A 19609-nucleotide genomic window follows, 5' to 3' on the forward strand; every position below is an offset into this window, starting at 1 on the left:
TATTAAATACCTACTTCAACATTTATTAGTTAACCGAACTAATGCACGCAACAATTTCCATTATACTTGTAGGGAAAAGATCCGAACATATCTATGGATGATGAATTGAGATGGGTTTCCATGGGTTTTGACCCTGCCGTCATGACATGTAAAAAGTATGATGTGAATGGGTATCGCTTCCATACAGAGGAGCACCAAAACAGCCACCCCGATCCCAAAACTATAAATACTAGAGTGTACACCCCCGGTCAAAATTCAGTAGACTACTACGGAAGGGTACAAAATATATACGAGGTTAAATTCCGCCAGGGGCGTGAGACCCTAAGTCTGCCTGTGTTCAAATGCCGATGGTTCGATCCGCGGGAGGGGGTAAAACATACGCCTTCCATTGGTTTGGTCGAAGTTAAACCATCAAACGTCTATGCCGGAGCCGATCTCTTCATTGCGGCTACCCAAGCTACACAAGTATATTATCTGCCTTACCCATGCCAGAAAGTGTATCTAAAGAGTCGGGAAGTTGTGTTCAAGGTGTCGCCACATGGTAAGCTACCAGACCCGAATAAAGACGATTACTACAACATTAACCCCATGACATACGAGGGAGTATTCTATCAAGAGCAACCTGATGATGATGATGATGTGGTTAGAAACGACGACGCTAGACCATTGGGTGATGATGGTGTGGACCCAAACGTCGACGAAGCACGGAATGATGGTGAGACCATTGTCAATGAAAATGACATACTTATGCTAGAAAAGTTAAACGAAGACGCTGACGACGAGGAAGAGCCTCCACCTCCGTCGGACAACGAAGATGATATGATTGATAGTGATGATGAGACGGACCGAGAAAGAGGTTACAACAGTGATGATTCATATGGGTTCTAGCAGATGTACGTTTTAAGTATTTTTTCTATAGTTTAGGAATATGCCTTTTTATGCATTTTTATTAATGTGTTTATTATCATGCCTTTTCCTTCATTTCATTAATTTAATAATTGCTTTTTCTCTTTTCAATGCAGGTTCGTGGAACATGGGCAAGGGGAAGGCCGATGGCGTGGGTTTCCTACGCAAGGTCGTCGGACTGCCTAGTCGGAGTGGTCGAGCACGTAATCCTCCCCCTCGGCTACTTGACGATGACTCCTCACAGGGAGGTCGAGGGAGAGGTGCCCCTAGAGGAGGAGGGGGCGGGGGGGAGCCTCTAGAGGACGAGGTGCTGGGGGGAGAGCCACTACAGGGGGTCGCGGCCAGAAAGAGCGCACCCTCACCGACTTAGGGGTGTTGTCTTCGAGGCCCTCCTCTAGTGAGGTACCCTCCTCTAGTGAGGTACACTCTAGGGAGGAGGAGGAGGAGGAGGTGGTGGTGGAGGAGGAGGAGGAGGTGGAGGAGGAGGTTGGGGAGGAGGTTGGGGAGGGGGAGGCAGGCGAGGAGGAGGGTGGTGGCGGGGATGATGGTGGTGATGGGAAGGGGGTTGACAAGAAGGGGTGGCTGCGTGGCAACGCAAAGCTACCAAAGCAGGTTCCTGCTACTGAGGAGCCGAAGTGGCTCATTGAGCCCACGGGAAAAGAGTAAGTGGTTCATTATTTTGCTTGTCACATGCTTATTCCGGTTGTTATTTATTTTTCTTGTCACATGCTAACAGTTCATTCTTTTGCAGCAACTGGATATATTCTAAAGGGGTCCGTATTCCCAACGGCCTCATCACCGTCTTGCTAAAGTTATATTGGCCGGGGTTGTACTGTCCTGATCCAGTCAGGCAGCCGGACCGTCGGGTTTTGGCCACAAGCTGGGACCACTGGGAAGCGGCCTGCCACGCGGACCATGAGACCCATGCCAAGGCCGTGATCACTACTTTCTGGGTGAGTTCTCTTCAGAAGCACAAGTCCATTCTAGTTTCATGAATGATTTAACTCATGGCTTCTTCCATTCTTGTTTCATGCATGATTGTAGAAATTCTATCGAGTTCTTCCGGAGCACAGGGCTAGAGCGGACCAGATCGTGTTGCGCCAATGCAAGAAGAAGGCCCGCCAGATGCAGTACGAGGTGCGCTATGTGGCCATCTCCACATACTACCATGACTATCTTGGTGTGAAGATGACCAAGGAAGAAGCGCGGAGGATGGGCATTACCTTGGAGAGGCCCGAGTTCTTGGCGGTAAGTATAAAAGATTTTTCATTATGCTTTCATATATTATGCTTTCATTACCTTGTGGTACATTATGCTTTATGCTTTATGCTTCCATAACACCAATTTGGACACACCTACATGCCATTATGCTTTTATTATGTAGGTGTGTCCAAATTGGTGTTATGGAAAAGACGAGTCCTGGGCGGCATTGGTGGATCTTTGGTGTGATGAGGCTGGAGCCTGGGCGGCTATGAGAACCAAAAATAAGGCTAACCGAGGGACGGAGGGAGTACATGCTCAGGGAAACCGAAACCACTATCTCCACAAGGCAGTTAATGTATGACTAACCCCATTAAACATTCTTCTTCTTCTATTTACCATCACTTTCTTATGTATGACTAACCTCTGTTTGGTGGTGCAGGAGGAGAAACTGAAGCGGCCGCTCTCACACATGCAGGCGTGGGAGATCGCCCATACGCGGAAGGACCCCAAGCCTGGCGAGCCCAAGTACTACGGCAAGAAGAACGCGGGGAGGAAGAAGGCCTACTCCGAAGCGTATCTGAAGTTACATCCTGACACACCTGACCCCATTGCGGCGCCTCTGGACGACATGGCGGTGGTGAGGATGGGGCCCAAGGAGCACGGTCGGGAGGCGGTTCTCGATGCTGTGATCACTCCTAGTATCTCCTACACACAGCTTCGTCGGATCGACCCGAGCCTGAGCCAGCGCACGAGCCAGCCAGTGACTAGTACACAGTCCCTCTTTCAGGAGCAACAATCTGTAAGTATTTTCCCTCTTATCTTCATTTCTCACTTCATTTTCCGCATTTAGTAGTTTTATGAGTTCCATCATGTCATACCGTAGGCCTACATGGAGTACACACGCCAGGAGACCATGGCGTGGCATCAGAGGCTTTATGAACACCAAGTGCAGAGGGATAGCCAGATACAGTAGGCTTTTCAGGATATGGCGGCCGGCAGGTGTCCTCAGTTCCCTCCAGCACAATGCCCTCCAGCACAACCAGTGCTGATGAGCTTTGAGGAGTTTGTGGCACAGAACGCTGGCCCCTCGCCAGTTAGTTCATCCCCAATCTATTCACCCAAAGCATGTCATGCCTTTCAACACGGTCATATATCCCGTGCATATGTCTTTTCAACATCCAGGGAACAGGTGGATCTACCGTTGGCGGTGGTCTTCGCAGCACTCCGGAGACACGGAGCCCGACCACTCCGATCCACGGAGGCGGAGGCGGAGGTGGAGGCGGTCTTGGCGGTAGCGCTGCCGCTAGTAGTGACGACCTGGGCTTCGGCGGTCTTGGCGGTGACGACCTCTGTGGTGCTCGACGTCCTGGTGCTTAAGCCTTTGGATCACATTGTGGCGGTCTTGGTGGTGATGATACTTATATGCTTGTTATGTTTCTTATTATTGTTTGTGAGATTCTTATGCTTGGTGGTGATGATACTTATATGTTTATGCTTTGCGATGCTTCTTATGATGTGTGATGATGAATTTGTTGTGTGATGCTGCTGGGCCAGCTGTTATGTGATGCATATATTTGTTGTGTGATGATGTATATATTCAAATGAATTGAGCTGAAACAAAACAGAAAAAAAACAGACAGAAACTATGCCGACGGCTAGGCCGTCGGCATAGAGCTGCCGTGAGCTCCCAGTGGCTGCCACGTGGCAGGTCTATGCCGACAGTTTCAAACTAAACCGACGGCTAAGCCGTCGGCATAGGCCTGCTCCAGGAGCTCCCAGTGGCTGCCATGTGGCAGGTCTATGCCGACGGCTCGGCATAGTTTCAAACTAAGCCGACAGCTAGGCCATCGGCATAGACCCGCCCCAGGGGTGACGCCTGCTCGCCACGTGGCACGTCTATGCCGACGGCCTAGCCGTCGGCTTAGTTTGAAACTATGCCGACGGCTAGACCGTCGGCATAGACCTGCCACGTGGCGAGCAAGCGTTGGTCAGCACTTGACGGCGGCCGCCGTTAGGTGATAACGTTGCCGACGGCCGGGGGCCGTCGGCATAGATGTACGGACACCGTCGGGATAGGGCCTATGCCGACGGCCTTTCTATGCCGACGGCCTTCCTGGCTACGCCGACGGATATGTTGCCGACGGCCCTATGCCGACGGGGGCCGTCGGCATAGGCCTGTCCCGACGGCCATTCAGGGCTATGCCGACGGCCCTGGCCGTCGGCATAGGGTGCGATTCCGGTAGTGACCACCCCCTCGTAACCAACCACCCACAATTGTCAGCACCTCGTGAAGACTGAAAAGAGAAAGACGTCCAGCCTCGTGGTCCGGCGCTCGCCAGCGGCGGCGCGACCACCATCCGGCGGGCTCGCGCCGAGCGACGGTGGTGTTTTGTTTTCCAACATCCAGTCTGTTGCAAGAAAGATTTCTGCAACATCAATCATGTTGCAAAACTTTCTTCTGTAACACCATATAGAGATGAAGACAAAGAAAAAATATGCATCATCACCTTAGTTGCAAAGTTTTTCTCAACAATACTTTTGTTGCAAAAAAAGTGAAGACTGAAAAGGAAAAAAAATCTTGCAACACACCCTATGCTGCAAAAACAAATCTCGCAACACAATCTATGCTGCAAAAAATTCCGCAACACAAACTCTATTACAAGTGTTTCGGCAACAAGATCATTGTTGCAAAGAAGAGAAAGACGTCCAGCCTCTTGATTTTGTCACATCTGACGGCTCGCGAGGCGACGGATCTTTCAAAAAGATTCGCCGGCCGACGCGTAGCATCCCCCTTTTAGTAAAGGAGATCAAGGATAATCTAGAGGGATGTAGTTCTTGTATTACTCATATACGGCGTAGTTAAAACCGAGCTAGTCATTTTATGGCCAACTTTGGGAGATCACAAGTTCAAATGTGTGGCTTCGATCTGGTCCAGAGGAAGTCATTGACATCATATGTCGTGATTGTAACACTTGAATTCAAGTAATACAAGTTTTTGCAAAAAGAAAAAAATCAGTCGACTGGCTATTCTTGTTTACTCAATGTTTCTGTAATAAAAAAATTACTGACTTGTTACATGCTCAATAGGATGGACACCATGAGAAACAGCTGCCGCACACACCACACGGTCAAGCGAAACCACAACCACAAGGGTTCTTCTTGATTAATTTCATTTCGGTCCGCTAGACCGGAAAACTCATGACAAAAAATGATTTGAAAAACTAGAATGCCCACCAGAATACATCATTATCACGTCCCACCAATCAACCAGTTTACATTGACAATGTAGCTCAGGTCAACGTCGTGCACCCATCACTTCTACTTCGGTACACCTCCTAAACAAATAGATGGTCGAGATTAACTCATACCCCTTCAAAATAAATGGTGAGATGGTCTTTTTTAAAATACCTCACTGTGCCGAGACCTCGATACGCGGCCTGCGTACGGTTGAGCGCGTCGATATGACACGCTGGGTCGACTCACTGGGCGCGAGGACACTAGCTATTTCAGAGCCTCGCGGCATAAAAATCCTGAGAAAGGGAGCAAGTTTGCACCAGGAATCAAACTCGTAACCTATTCCTTGTGATTACACTGGTTACCACTCAACTGTGCCGCCACTGATGATAATCAAAAACACGAAATATATAAGAACACACGAAAGACCAATAATACTACATTCACGGACAAATACAAGGGACTTTCACGGGGTGGAGAATATGCGCTAATCTAATTGCTGATTGGGTTGAACTATTTTACTTTCATATATAGCTGGAGATCCGTAGACGATCTGAGCTATGGACATGATTCATGATTTGAGCACTTTTCAACTAGGAAAGGTTACATTAAGGACTAGCTGCTACATTATTAAATAAAAACATTTTTTCAAGAATATTACTAAACTTCTTTCTTTGCTTGATATATTAATCTTGGGGATTTTCCAGTAATTTGTCTACTACTTCCAAAATTCTCAAATCTTTATGTTTGAATATTTCCAATTTTCTTGATGTTTTACAATTGATGTATTTCTTCTATTTTTCATTGGTCATTATTTCTTGGGAATTTCAGTTTGTCTGTGGCTTCTGAATCTCCCAAAACTTTCATTGTTCCTTTGAATATTGCCTATCTTTCTAACATGGTATCAGATACCGCACCTTCCTTCCCGCAAAAAAAAAAGATACCGCACCTTCCTAACCTAAACTTCCCACTCATTTGAGCTCGAGCTGAGAATAGCTACGTCCATATTGCATTAGCTATTGTTCACATCGTGATTTGTATTTTTTGTTTCAAGATATGTTTTTTGAATTTGGATCTAAAAATTTGTGTCAATGGTACTCCTCAATTTTTTAATGCTTATTACGTCTTTAAAAAGTTATTTTCTAATTCTTCTAAAGAATGTCACAGAGATCAGGTGCATTAGTGCACCAAATGCTCCGGTGCATTAGATATCTTCCCGTGATGCTGGTTGAGGCAATAAACTCCTTCCATCGCTGTTGCTGGCGAGAATTTCTCCTGGCATATACTCCTACAGTTAATATCCGGTAAATGCTCTGGTGTAATCACTAGTTAGTGTATATACAGTATCCTAGGCTTAGCTGTATCAATCAAATAGCATTGATCTGATTATTAGATGTACAGTACGTGCTGTATAGGGCTAACACTAATATAAATAGAGAAGACGCTGGCTGGTGTAGACCTATACTATTGGTCTTCCTCTCCCACAGACAAACTGACAGAGTGAGATGGCCTGAGGGAGGGCTCATGTCATGATGTCTTGCTTTGCCTTGAGAAGCAAGCACCGTCGCCGATGCCTTTCGCCGGCGGCTACAGGCGAGCTGATCCAGTGATAATCATGGATTCTTTGTCTCCCTCACCGACTCACTCTGCGCCTAACAACTCCACGGCTTCGGCGCAGGCCACGCGTTCGACGGAATGTCTGAGAAGGTTGATGATGAGGAAAGCGTGGAAACGGCTGTGGCCGGTGGTGAGGACCGCCTCGGCGCCCTCCTGGACGAGCTCCTCCTACACGTGATGTCGTTCCTGGCTTCCCGCGAGGCCGTGCGGACGTGCGTGCTCGCCCGGCGCTGGCGCACCCTCTGGAAGTCCGTGCCCGCGCTCCGCATCGACGACCCCGACACCTGCCACGGCACGAAAGGCTCCAGCACGTTTGTGAACAACCTTCTTCGCCTCCGCGACCCGGTGCCTCTGAATGTGTGTGACATCAGTTCCCATAGCTGGGGAATGGATTGGTCCGGTAAGACGTTTCGAGGAATAATCGAACCGTGGGTCCAGCATGCTGTGTCGTGCCAAGCTCGGGAGCTTCGAATCTCCTTTGTCTGCCATGCGGCCAACATGACTCTCGTCTCCTCGCACTTGAAGAGGTTACGGTTCAGCCGCATGACCTTCTCAGGATGCTCTCTGGATTTGTCGAGCTGCCATGTGCTAGAGGAGTTGGAGATGTCAGGTTGCGACATCTTCGTGGATGCTATCCTGTGCCTTCCATTGCAGCATCTTAACATCCACGACGGATGCTTTGGTAGTGATTACCGGACTCGTATTTCTGCCCCGAACCTAGCTCATTATCTTGAAGCTGACTGCAATGGAAGGTTTGATTCCTTTGCTTGATAGCATGCCATCATTGGTAGCATCAGTTGTTACGCCTGGCGAGATCGACGACGAGTGTGACTCTGATGACGGATCATGTGAGACTAAGGATGCGTGTGACTGTGATGACGGATCATGTGGTGCATGTACCATGTAATGTGTTGTCGGAATGATTACAAACACCCTACAGTTTGTTTGTGAGAATTACATTATGTATGCCGGTACTTGGTAGTTGGTACTCTTTTAGTTATTGATACTACTTGAAACATGTATGGTTGAGTTACTCTGTGAGCCATTTAAATTTATGCAATGCTTGAGTTGTATTTCGGAGCAGGCCAGGGACTTGCTAAACCCTCTTCACTTTGTCCAGTTTATATTTTCTCCCTATGTTTAGCAAGTTGAAAACGTTGTTGCTCAATGACTGGTGTGTGGCTTGTGACTTCGGTTGGGTTCTCCAGTATTCACCAATTCTAGAGACGCTTACGCTTCAGCTTGATTCTGAACTCGTGGGGTATTTCAATTTTCAAGTATGATAGTTTTTTGTCTTTGAAGCTGCCATATGATGTGCCTTTTGTTGACTTCAGGAAAGCATTATGTTTGCTGCAGAAATATCTCAAACCAGATAAAAGCTGTAATTCAAGGGCGCAAGTTTACAACTCAAGGGAATAATCACTGTTGTCGCGCATCTCAAGGTAGTCAAAATTATGTGTCCGGAAGGAAAATGTAATAGTTGACCCAATAGCGACCGTAGTGCACCAATCTACGTTTTTTTGCTTATTAGAGGTGACCCTGTCTGCCGGGGAAGCAACCAGCAGAGAGAATAGCACTGCAATAAAAAAAAGTTTCTGAACTTTATGCATGATTAGCAAAGATAGCTCTAGTCCATGCTAATGTAGCCCGGACTGGAGGTAGAAGACTTTAGTAAGTGTACACTTTTTTCCCTCATAATGGGACAGTTTGAATGCACCTATTCGTATGAACTCATATGCTATGCTGCGTGGGCATGGCTTGTTGCTTGGGTGCAGCTGGAGTAGGATCGAGTGTCACTGTGCTGTTAGCAGTGCACTCTGTTTATTTCCTCAACTCGGCGACAGGTTTGCCAGCTCAAGAACTATGCACATTTTTCTTAAGACGTGTGTGTGTGGAGCCTTTCTAGTGTAGTTTCAGGCTCGGCGATGCAAATTCTGACTCGGAGCGTATGATTCTACGGATGCAACTGCTATGCAATCCAGTCTTAAGGTGCCACCTAGCAAAACCAATCCTGAAATTTGATCCGAAACTTAGGCTCGATTCCTGGTACTAGTCTATGGAGCGGGTCTTGGGATTTTTTATGGAGGTGGCAAAACAAGTACTAATACACAACCCATTGATTTTCTCAAAAGCTAATCTTCATAAACTTTAAGAAAATTTGTAGAGATCCCACAAAAAAACTATAGAGAAAATTTTCTATATCTACAATACCAGATATATACCTTATGGAACGTATTTCATGATGATTATAATAATATATTGATATTGATTTGGTATTCCAGATGTTTTAAAAAATCCTATAAATATTGTCAAAGTTAACAAAGTTTGACTTTAAAAAGTCTAACACAAAGCTTAGCAGCACCAAGGGAAGGAGGCAATAGTCTAAGACATTCAAAAATGAGATCCTCAACTATCTTTAATACTTTTTTTTCAAAAGCTGAAAATATATTCTAAAACTTATTTGAAAGACTGAAAATAGTTTAACACATTGATAAAACATACGTTCGCCATGTTTCCGAATTTTGTATTCAAATTAGACTTTCAGCTCCAGAAACAAAAGAAGTCAAAACATGTTATGAATAGTAATTGTCTAAGGTTGGGCCACGAATTTTACCCATTAACATGATCAATACCAAATTTATTGAATTTTGTTTCTCAAGCTATGTTCCAAGTTTGGACTTGGGTTTTTATGACATTGTATTGCTTCTATGTCGTACAAATTTTAAAAAAAAATCAACCAGTTTCACCACAAATTGTGAGTGCACTAGCTATGATCTCCTGCTCTGGCCACCCTTTGTTGCCTAGATGCATCTTCACATGCACATCTAACCAAAGATTTTATGTTTCAAAGAAATTTTTGCTTTCCACATATCCTATATACATAAGAAGTTCATTCCCACTACATGATTTATCTTAATATGCAAGCTGTCCACATCAGCAGATCAGCCACATCATCATTCCATAACCGGCTTACAGATGGGACCGATGAAAAGATCAGTAGGCCATCTCAGCGATCAGTTACCAGTGTTACCGGAGGACCGAATGGACGCTCACAGCGGTACAGAGAGTACAGAAGGACCTCCCTCCCGAGTCCGACCCACCACGTGCCGTGGTGCGTGAACCCACCAAGTCAAAAAAACCCGACCTCCTCCTTGACGCCATCAATACCTGCAAGATCCGGAGGAGCTCCCTCAAGCCGTTGCTGTGCTCCTGGCCCTCATCGCGTCGGCGGCCTCGGACGCGGCTGATGTGGCCATCGTCGCCGCAGCCCCGGTTCTAGCGGGATGAGCTGGGCATGGAGAGGCTCGCTTCGCCACCGCCATTAAATCCTGCAAGAGCCATCCCAGCGCAGTCGATTCAGCCTATGCGCATGTTGCTGGTCTGCTTGGCGCCCTTGCACAGCCGGACTAGGACGCACCGAACGCGGCCGTCCCCGCCCCAGCGGTGGCCTCCGTTCTAGCGGGATGTCCTCGGGAATGAGAACCTTGCAGGCATCCCCTTGCCTCCTCGGCGTCGCCATCAATGCCCAAGGTACGTGAATCTTACTCTGTTCTTCAGACTTTTTAGACTGCAGTTTTTTATCCCTGACATTTCTTCAGTTTCATCAGACTTCTACTACCTACCGTCAACCATCGTGTGTCACACTTGCAGAGTCCTGAAGTGTAATAATTTCTTGGCGCTTACTGGTAGCTCTGAGGTGCTTTCTAGCTTCAATAGGGCGAGGACAGTGACCTACGGACTGGACTACAGCAACAACGCTTCTGCAATTGAAGCCCTGTTGTTCTTCTGTAGATTTAACTTTCCTCACACCAACCGTACACAGTCCACTGCTTTAAGCCCTTTACGGCCCAATTCTAGAATCATCCTACACTGTTTATCTTCTCCGTTGCCATTTGGGACCAGGGAAAACCTTTTTGCTGCAGGTAATTAATGCATGACGCTCCACTTCCACTCCCCACTATATATCTCAACAAGAAACTGATGGATCCCCATATAAAGTGCTTACCCCCTTTGGTACATCCTCCAGTATAGTTGGATGTTTGCCATGGGCACTCATACTTGCCGCTGGTGAACAACTCCCTCCCCTGTCCTCTACATTCGGACATTCCCGATGACATATTGCCGGTTGAATCACAAATCTGGATTTATTCAGGTACTAGATGACTTGAACGCCCGAGCCATAATCTTAGTTGTTCTTCCCTCGCTGCATACCCAAGCGTGTCAGGTACACATTGTTCCCATCCATTGCTACTTCTTCATCTTTGTGTACTTGATTAATATTTAGATCTAATTTAGCTTGATCGAACACATAGCCTTGCATACATTGCCTATTCTGGATTTTATTGCTTGATCCAGATCTGAATTTCATTTTGCTTGATTGAAGAATATATCCTGGAATTGTATCTTCTTACCCTATCATGTCCATGGTGCTACTAAGGCCACAAGCTGACTACTACTGCCTTCAGACCCGCATTTCTCCTTTTATCTCATATATGCATGTGCGTGTCATCAAATATTTGGTTCTCCTTTCGGTTTTGCGACTCATTCATATCAACGGTTATCAGTTTGATGCTGAACAATCTATTAATTTGTGATGCTCCTCCTGGCCTATAGGTATTCGACTAAATGTTGTTGCGTAAATTTATCTCGAGTTAATTTGTGTGTCAATCAATTTGATACTTTGTATGCCTCCTGTATTTTTATCGAATCGAAGGTTAACATAGTTTCCTGACTTTTATTTGTTGTTTGTTGTCCCCTTACAGGAATCCTCTCTGTTTTATTGTAGGTTAATTGGCTGCTACCTTCTGACCGACCAATGTTGTTATTGACTAGCCTACAGGTAATAATATCAATGTTGGCAGACAAAGTTTTTTTCTACTAACGTGTCTCTAGACCCTCTGTAGTTCAAATACTCTATTTTTTAGACATTTGTGTTGTATTGTTGAAAGGAAAACTACTTTAGATCATCCCTTGCCTTTCTAAGAGAACTACCGAATGTACAACATGGTTGTTGTACTGTATCAGAAATGCAGATTGTATGTACCAGTTGTTCTACTGATGTGCATGTGATCTCACGTTTAGAATCGTAAATGCAATCATCCTTACATCATTTATGCTATTCGGCAATATACTGGAGGCACTTGCTAATTCGCATGGCAGGCTATTATATGTACCAATGTATTTGCTACACCATCAACTACCCTTTTTCCAGTGACTATATATCTATTTTTGAAGGGTTCCCGCAGCAACGCGCGGGGAATCATCTAGTTCAACAAAATGCACCACCCTAGATCTGATCATTTGACCCGGGGCCAAAAGCCTGACCTCCAGGTTGGCTCAGGCTCCACTTTTCTGCCCGAAGCTTGAAAAAAATCCCAAACTGACATAATCTTTTATTCAAGAAATAGGAATAATGTAGTATATTTTACCCACAAAAAATCTAATCATAGCATTAAACTTTTGGATCCAAATCGGTCCTTTACGAAGCAGCGCATAAACTATGGTTTAAGCTTTTGTCACTCTAGCAACCCATCATCTAATAACTACTCCACAATGTATCCCCTTAGGCCCAAATATGGTGAAGTGCCATGTAGTTGACGTTCACATGACAACACTAAGGAAACCACAACATACATATCAACAAAATATCGAACACATATTAAATTCACATAATTACTTGCAACATGTTTCTCCCATGACCTCAAGAACGAAAGTAAGTACTCACAAATGATAATCATGCTCAAGATCAAAGGGGTATTAAATAGCACAATGGATCTGAACATGTAATCTTTCACCAAATAAACCATATAGTAATCAACTACAAGATGTAATCAACACCAAATAAACCATATAGTAAACCATATAGTAATCAACTATAGTCACCCACAGGTACCAATCTGAGGTTCCGGTACAAATATTGAACACAAGAGATGAACTAGGGTTTGAGATGAGATGATGATGTTGAAGATATTGATAAAGATTGGCCTCCCAAAGATGAGAGGGGTGTTGGTGATGACGATGACTTCGATTTTCCCCTTCGGGAGGGAAGTTCCCCCGACGGAATCGCTCCGCCGGAGGGCAAAAGTGCTCCTGCCTAAGTTTCGCCTTGAGACGGCAGCGCTTCGTCCCGAAAATCCTCTCCTGATTTTTTATTCTAGGTCAAAATAACCTATATACCAGAAGATGGGAACCGGAGGTGGACTGGGCTGAGCACGACTCACCAGGGCGCGCCTGGGGGGCCTGGCGTGCACTGGTGTCTTGTGCTCACCAGGTGGCCCCCTCCGGTAGTTATTTGCTCCAATATTTATTAAATATTCCAAAACATTTCTCCGTGAAGTTTCAGCTCATTTGGAGATGTGTAGAATAGGTATATCTGACATAACTTTTTCAGGTCCAGATTTCCAGCTGGCGACATTCTCTCTCTTTGTGTAAACCTTACATATTATGAGAGAAAAACATTAGAATTACTTCCAAAAGCATTATTATACATAAAAACATCATAAATAACAGTAGAAAATCATGATGCAAAATAGACGTATCAAGGCCGCTTCCTATTAATGTGATCATGGATGATCAATGCAGCCGCCACAATCTTTTTATCATCTGAGGACGAATAATCCCATGAACAAATTAAGTGAAAGAAAAACCCGTCCCCGCTATTCATGATACCTTGTGAGCAACGTGTCGAACACCTTGCAGTCGTGGTGGAGACGTGACCGGAAAGAGCAAGTCGAAGAAGCGAAGCAAGGTTGGTGTTGGTGGGGTGGGCGTCGTGGGGCAAAAACTACCGAAACGCGGCCGTGGGGTGGCAATGACATGGCATGGTTGTGGGACGGACGACCTTGATGGAAGGTGACGCCGCCGAGAATGGGATTGCGGCGAGGGCAGAGGGCGGAGGCCGAAGGGAGGAGAAGGGGAAGAGACAAGTGGTTGTGTCCCCAACAGGCGGGCCAGGAGGGACTAGGGTGCGCGCCGCGCCTGTCAGCACATGTCTGTTCGGCCGCAAACGCGACCTAACTTTGGGCTGAAAATGGGTCAAAAGCGGATCAAAAATAAACAACGGTCCGTTTATTTCTATGCGTTGGGTGGCATGTTTTATTTGTGTAGGGCTGTAGGCCATGTACAACACGGCGCTTACAGCGGGCGCTTAGGAATAGAATGTCGGCCGTTTTGCTCGTACGGAGAGATTTTCCTGGCACCTCCCAGCTAGCGATGCCAGACATGGCAGCCGGTGCTTCGAGTGTATTTAGCGGGTTGAATAGTTTGTTTGATGTGACGGATAAAGCGCCTCGGTTTTGGAGACGCAGGCTCTTACGTGAGCGCTATATTTTTTTTAATTATTTTAATTCTTTTTTTAACTTTAGAAACTTTTTTTAAATTAAAGAAGTGTTACATCGTCCACTAAACTCTTCACAATAAAAGCCGGCGGCTCATCAAACCACACCGAAGGTGGATCCGACACCGTTTGCCTAGCTAAAACATGAGCGACAGAATTTGTCTCTTTAGGACAGTGAACAAAAGATATCAAAGTATAACATATAGTAAGGACCAAACAATCCGAATAGATCGCCGCTGCGTCTGATGCCGTAGGTCCTTCATTTTTTATGATATTAATTCTTTAAAAGTTTAACTAAACGCCTATGCATTGGATATGCCCTTACGACCTTACCATTAAATAGACACGGACGGACCATTTAGGAGCGTTGGAGTTGGGCTAAAACGAAAGGTACCTCCCCCAAAGCCCCCCCTGTTTCCAGGTGAGCGAAAAAATACCCCGCTTCGGTGCTTCCGTAGCCTTGTCGCTGTTTCCTCCCGCGAGCCATCCCCGGCTTCTACCGACCCCGCCGCTTCACCGCCGTCGCCGCCGCCGCCATGAACCAGCCGGTGCAGAAGAACACCCTCTACGTAGGTACGCGGCAGCACCGTCCTCCCTCACTAACCTCTTCTCCCCTGCCGTTGTCCTCGCCCGCCCGCCCGCCCGCCCGCCCGCCCGCGCACTCGCTCGCCACCTGTTCGACGAAATTCGTCAGCGAGATGCACACCTCCCGGGGGTTCTCCTGGCTGCTTCCCCGGCTGCGAAAGGGCCTAGTCTTCTCTGGTTCCCCGGCCGAACTCCCGTGCGATCGAAAACTAAGCCGAGCTCCGTTCCCTGGTTTCGTCCGTCGGCGCAGGTGGGCTGGCGGAGGAGGTGGACGAGAAGATCCTGCACGCGGCGTTCGTGCCCTTCGGGGAGGTCAAGGACGTCAAGACGCCGCTCGACCAGGCCACGCAGAAGCACCGCTCCTTCGGCTTCGTCACGTTCCTCGAGCGCGAGGATGCCGCCGCCGCCATGGACAACATGGACGGCGCCGAGCTCTTCGGCCGCGTCCTCACCGTCAACTACGCCTTCCCCGAGAAAATCAAGGGAGGGGAGCAGGGATGGGCCGCGCAGCCAGGTATGCCACGCTCCCTGTACTTTCTCTCCTCTGTTCAATTATGCCCTGCTTTCGTGCTTGCCTGCCTGCTTGCTTGACACTAGGGTTAGGGCTGCCAGATGTTTTTCTTACCTGGCATGAAGTTGGAAGATTAAGGGCGAGGAATTTTTAGGGCTTGCGATTACAGATTTGATATGGTGTTAATGTCCGCGAATTATGCTTTTGTATTGTGGTTTGTCTTTATGTTTTCATTATAAGGATTTTCTCCAGTTCAAATTGGTAGAAAAAATGGAATTGTCCATGTGCATTAAGTTCTTGTGCTGACCAACAAGTTGCAGGTCTTACATAGGGTTTGGATTTATTCTAGTGTGGCCGGCAATTGGTTTCTACTTAGATCTTTCTGTATTGGAAATATGTTAGCTCTTGCTGGTAGGAACAATGTTCAGAATTTCAACTATATAATCTGAATAGTCCAAATGTGTCCATCTGGTTCAGCTCTAGTAGTCAGCAATCAGAATTGTAGGTCCTCTGCTAATCTCATGTGCATTCTTCGCTTATAAATTTAGCCATGATCCAAACATCTCAATCTAGTATCTAATTTACTATGGATGCTCCCATATTTAAAATATTAACCCATGCCTGCTTTAGTTGAAACCGCATTGTCTAAAATGTCATATTTAAATTTATGATCTTATCACGCAAATACTGCTATTTGATTTAGTTGGAGTCGTTGGCTTTGCAGAAGCAAAGAGAGCTAAGTGTTATATAAGTATGACTATGAGCTCTAGGTTCTCAGTCTGTCTGGAGCTGTATGTAATTAGGAAGATATTGATGAGAAAACTTTCAGAGTTCAGAGTTTTTATATTATTATTACTACCCCTGTTCGGAAATAGATGACATCCTTTTACTCCTAATAAGAAACTTTTTTGACTGGTCAGGTGAATATAGTATCATTAGGTTTGTCATGAGAATATTTTCATAGTATCATAGTTCTCGAGAACTCTTTCCAGTAGATATGAAAAGTTTCAGTAAAAGTTGCATGCTGCATACTGGGCCCACGTTCTATACGAATAGAGGAGAGGATGAGCACATGCTTATGGATAAGTCAAACTTGCAATTTTTGCCTTTTATTCGAGGATACCAGTTTTGATTTTATTGTGAGAGGAGCACTAAGACGCCAGTGCTAATGTACAAGGAGTGTTTGCAGATCATGCAGTTGGCATTCCTACAAATTCAAATTTTTATAGAATATAATTTTCTGGCATACCAGCTAGCTCCTCAGCCTTGGGTAATATTGCGCCCTATTTAGTCGCCTAGATTTGGTTGTCAGCTTTTGCCTCTCTAAGACAAACTATATTCTTCATATTCAAAACAAGTGACCTTAGTTGATTACAAGTGTACCAAACTACCAGTAAATATTTTGCCCCTCTTATTGTCTCATTAATTAGCAAGGATCCTTAACTAGTTTTAGTGGTTGTTGGAATTATTCCATCTGTTAGTTTTTAGCAATGAAAAAGTCGATACATGGCTGTAATGTGGAGGCATCACTACAACTGGTGGAGCCACGTGCCTCCGGGTGACAGGACAGTGTGATGGTAGAATGGGTGCCTAAGCCACTTAGAGGAAAGCCTTGTCCTAGCTTATTATTTCATTTAAATTTGTTACCTTGGAAAGCAAGATAGAATCTTGATCATTAGGATTTGATTTTTCTTTTTGCATCTCTGATATGGGTGGCTCTCGTATTAGGCCTGATCTTTGCACTAGGAAATGATAACTTGTATTGCTTGATGACTAAAATGTCAACAGCAGACAGCAATGTGATAGCCTTGGACAATGAACTCGACAAACCAAACACTTGATGGATCACAAGCTCAAACCCTAGGGTAGGAGCAAAGCTCAACTAGTTTCTTCTCAAATCAAGTTTGAGAGCATCAGGTAGTACCCAATTCTCATGAAGATTAGGTGGTGAGTCAAGTAGGATAAGATTCACCTGTATTTGGTTGGCCCCAAGCTCTTTATCACACCATAACCGACTCTCTCCTTGCAGCTCTGATCAATCCACCCGTCATTGCAAATAATTGCTCCTTACCCTTTGATTGTATGTCCATTTTTGCTTGATGTCTGGCTCACCAGATCTGGTACATGAAAAATCCATTCCATGAGCCGTTGTAATTGGTCCTACTTGAGTTGGTTGTGTACTTGTGTATCAATCCACCCATCAGTCTCCCTATGTAAGGGCTAAAGCAAACACAGAAACCAATCCTATGTTTTTAAGGCGTCTTTAAGGCGACGCCCCCCCCCCCCCCCCCCCAGCGCTTTGCAAATATGTCCGCTTTAGGCGCCTAGGCGTCGAGGCGCCCCCCCAGCGCCTTAAAGCAAAGCGTCGCCTTAAAAACATAGAACCAATCTCTCTTCTTCCACGTCTCTTTCGTTCTCTACACTCATGCCACATGCTCTGTGGCCGTGGTTTTATGGCACAGCGTCCCACTGAGCACAACTTCTACCTTTGCTGGGGTTCCAGGCAAAATATCATGGGTAGCAGATTACACTAAACTAAGGTTGAACTTAACGATTCCCGTGTAATGATAGAACTGCAGTATAACATGTCTATCAAGGAAGAAACTACAAGGAAGCCCTTCATCTAGGAGTCACAGTTGTTCACACTGCATGAAATTGCATCTCTAGTAGACTTGGTATTCACTATATGAACAGACAAATTATATTGCTGTGTTAATTGTACTCAAGCTGAGTTTGTTCTTTTGTGTCAGAATTTTTTATGTATTATGTAATCTTAGGCTCTGTTTTGAACACAAGATTCTTGTAGGATTTTCTTGCGTCAGATACAACTGCTGAATGCAAATCTGATTATGTGGTTGACTCTTGCATTATGTAGATTATGATCCCTTTCTGTCTATGCTTTTGTTTCATACTCCCTCCTTCCCATAATATAAGAGCGTTTTTGACACTTATATTATGGGACGGAGGGAGTAGCAGATATATGCTAATTTGGAGGTTTGGCTTCATGACAACTTTGTCTACACTGATTGCTCACTAAGTACATGTCTGTGTTCAGTTTGGGCGGATGCGGATACTTGGTTCGAGAGGCAGCAGCAAGAAGAGGAAATGAAGCGCCTTCAGACAGAGCAGAATGCAGCAATGAAAGAAGCAGAAAGGCTTCACAGGGAGAAAGTAGCCGCAGAAAAGAACGGGGAGACGGATGAAGCAGATCCCATGGCCGTGGCGGAAGCTCAGGCTGTGAACTAAAAAGCTCTTGATAAATCCGTCGATGCTAACATTGGAACAAATACTGTATGCATGTGCATTTGCCAAGTACATGGTTTTCATAGTCGATCGGTGTAGCTACCTTGCGCGAACTTGCTAGGGCTGGTTGGTAGCTGATCCCACTTCCTGAAGGGATGCTTCCGTTCATTCTGGCCGTGTAACATGGAATTTTTGTTAGTAACATGGATGTTATGTGTTTCAGTTATGCTGCTGTTACAGGTGATTGGGTTGAACTATTTTACATTCGTACCTAGCTGGAGATCCGTAGACGATTTGAGCGTCAGACATGATTCATGATTGTGCATTTCAAACTAGGAACCTGACATTAAGGACTAACCGGCTACATTATTAAAAAAACATTATTTTTTCTTATTTCAAGAATCTTACTAAACTTCTTTCTTTGCTTGATATATTACTTTTGGGGATTTTCCAATAATTTGTCTACTAGGAGTACTTCCAAAATTTTCAAATCTTTATGTTTGAATATTTCCAATTTTCTTGATGTTTTATAACTGGTGTATTTCTTCTATTTTTCATTAGTCGTTATTTCTTGGGAATTTCAGTTTGTCTTTCACTTCTAAATCTCCTAAAACTTTCACCGGTCTTCTGAATATTGCCTATCTTTCTGATATGGTATACTTTTTGAATTTCTTTTACTTGTTGTTGGCAATAATTCTAGGGGGGTTTCCCAATAGTTTGTCTTCTAAATTCCAATTCTCTGAAAAAACAAGATTTTGGTTTTACATTTTTCCTCCCGTGTTATACCATTTGAATTTATTTTACTTGTTGCTGGTCATTATGTTTGGGGAAGTTTATGATAGTTTGTCTACTAATTTCAAAATTCCTCCCCTGTCACATTTTATTTTCAAAGTTCCTAAAATTTCCACGGCTTTTCTGTTTTTATCAGTTTGATGTTCCATCGACTCGCAATTCAGACCAGCGGAAAGCCGGAA

The 19609-nt window shown here is 45.1% G+C and overlaps 2 protein-coding genes across 2 annotated transcripts; both read left to right on the forward strand.

Annotated features, from left to right (window-relative positions):
- Positions 1-2416: 2416 nt before the first annotated feature.
- Positions 2417-3082, forward strand: LOC125516989. The gene is made up of 3 exons (XM_048682230.1): positions 2417-2464; positions 2549-2908; positions 2993-3082. Exons 2-3 carry the CDS (start codon positions 2579-2581, stop codon positions 3080-3082), a joined length of 420 nt encoding a protein of 139 aa, XP_048538187.1. The 5' UTR covers positions 2417-2464; positions 2549-2578.
- Positions 3083-14679: 11597 nt separating this feature from the next.
- Positions 14680-18861, forward strand: LOC125515213 (peptidyl-prolyl cis-trans isomerase E). The gene is made up of 3 exons (XM_048680653.1): positions 14680-14869; positions 15132-15395; positions 18448-18861. Exons 1-3 carry the CDS (start codon positions 14833-14835, stop codon positions 18636-18638), a joined length of 492 nt encoding a protein of 163 aa, XP_048536610.1. The 5' UTR covers positions 14680-14832; the 3' UTR covers positions 18639-18861.
- Positions 18862-19609: the final 748 nt, after the last annotated feature.

This window comes from Triticum urartu, chromosome 6, assembly GCF_003073215.2.
Source record: "Triticum urartu cultivar G1812 chromosome 6, Tu2.1, whole genome shotgun sequence".
NCBI lineage: Eukaryota > Viridiplantae > Streptophyta > Magnoliopsida > Poales > Poaceae > Triticum > Triticum urartu.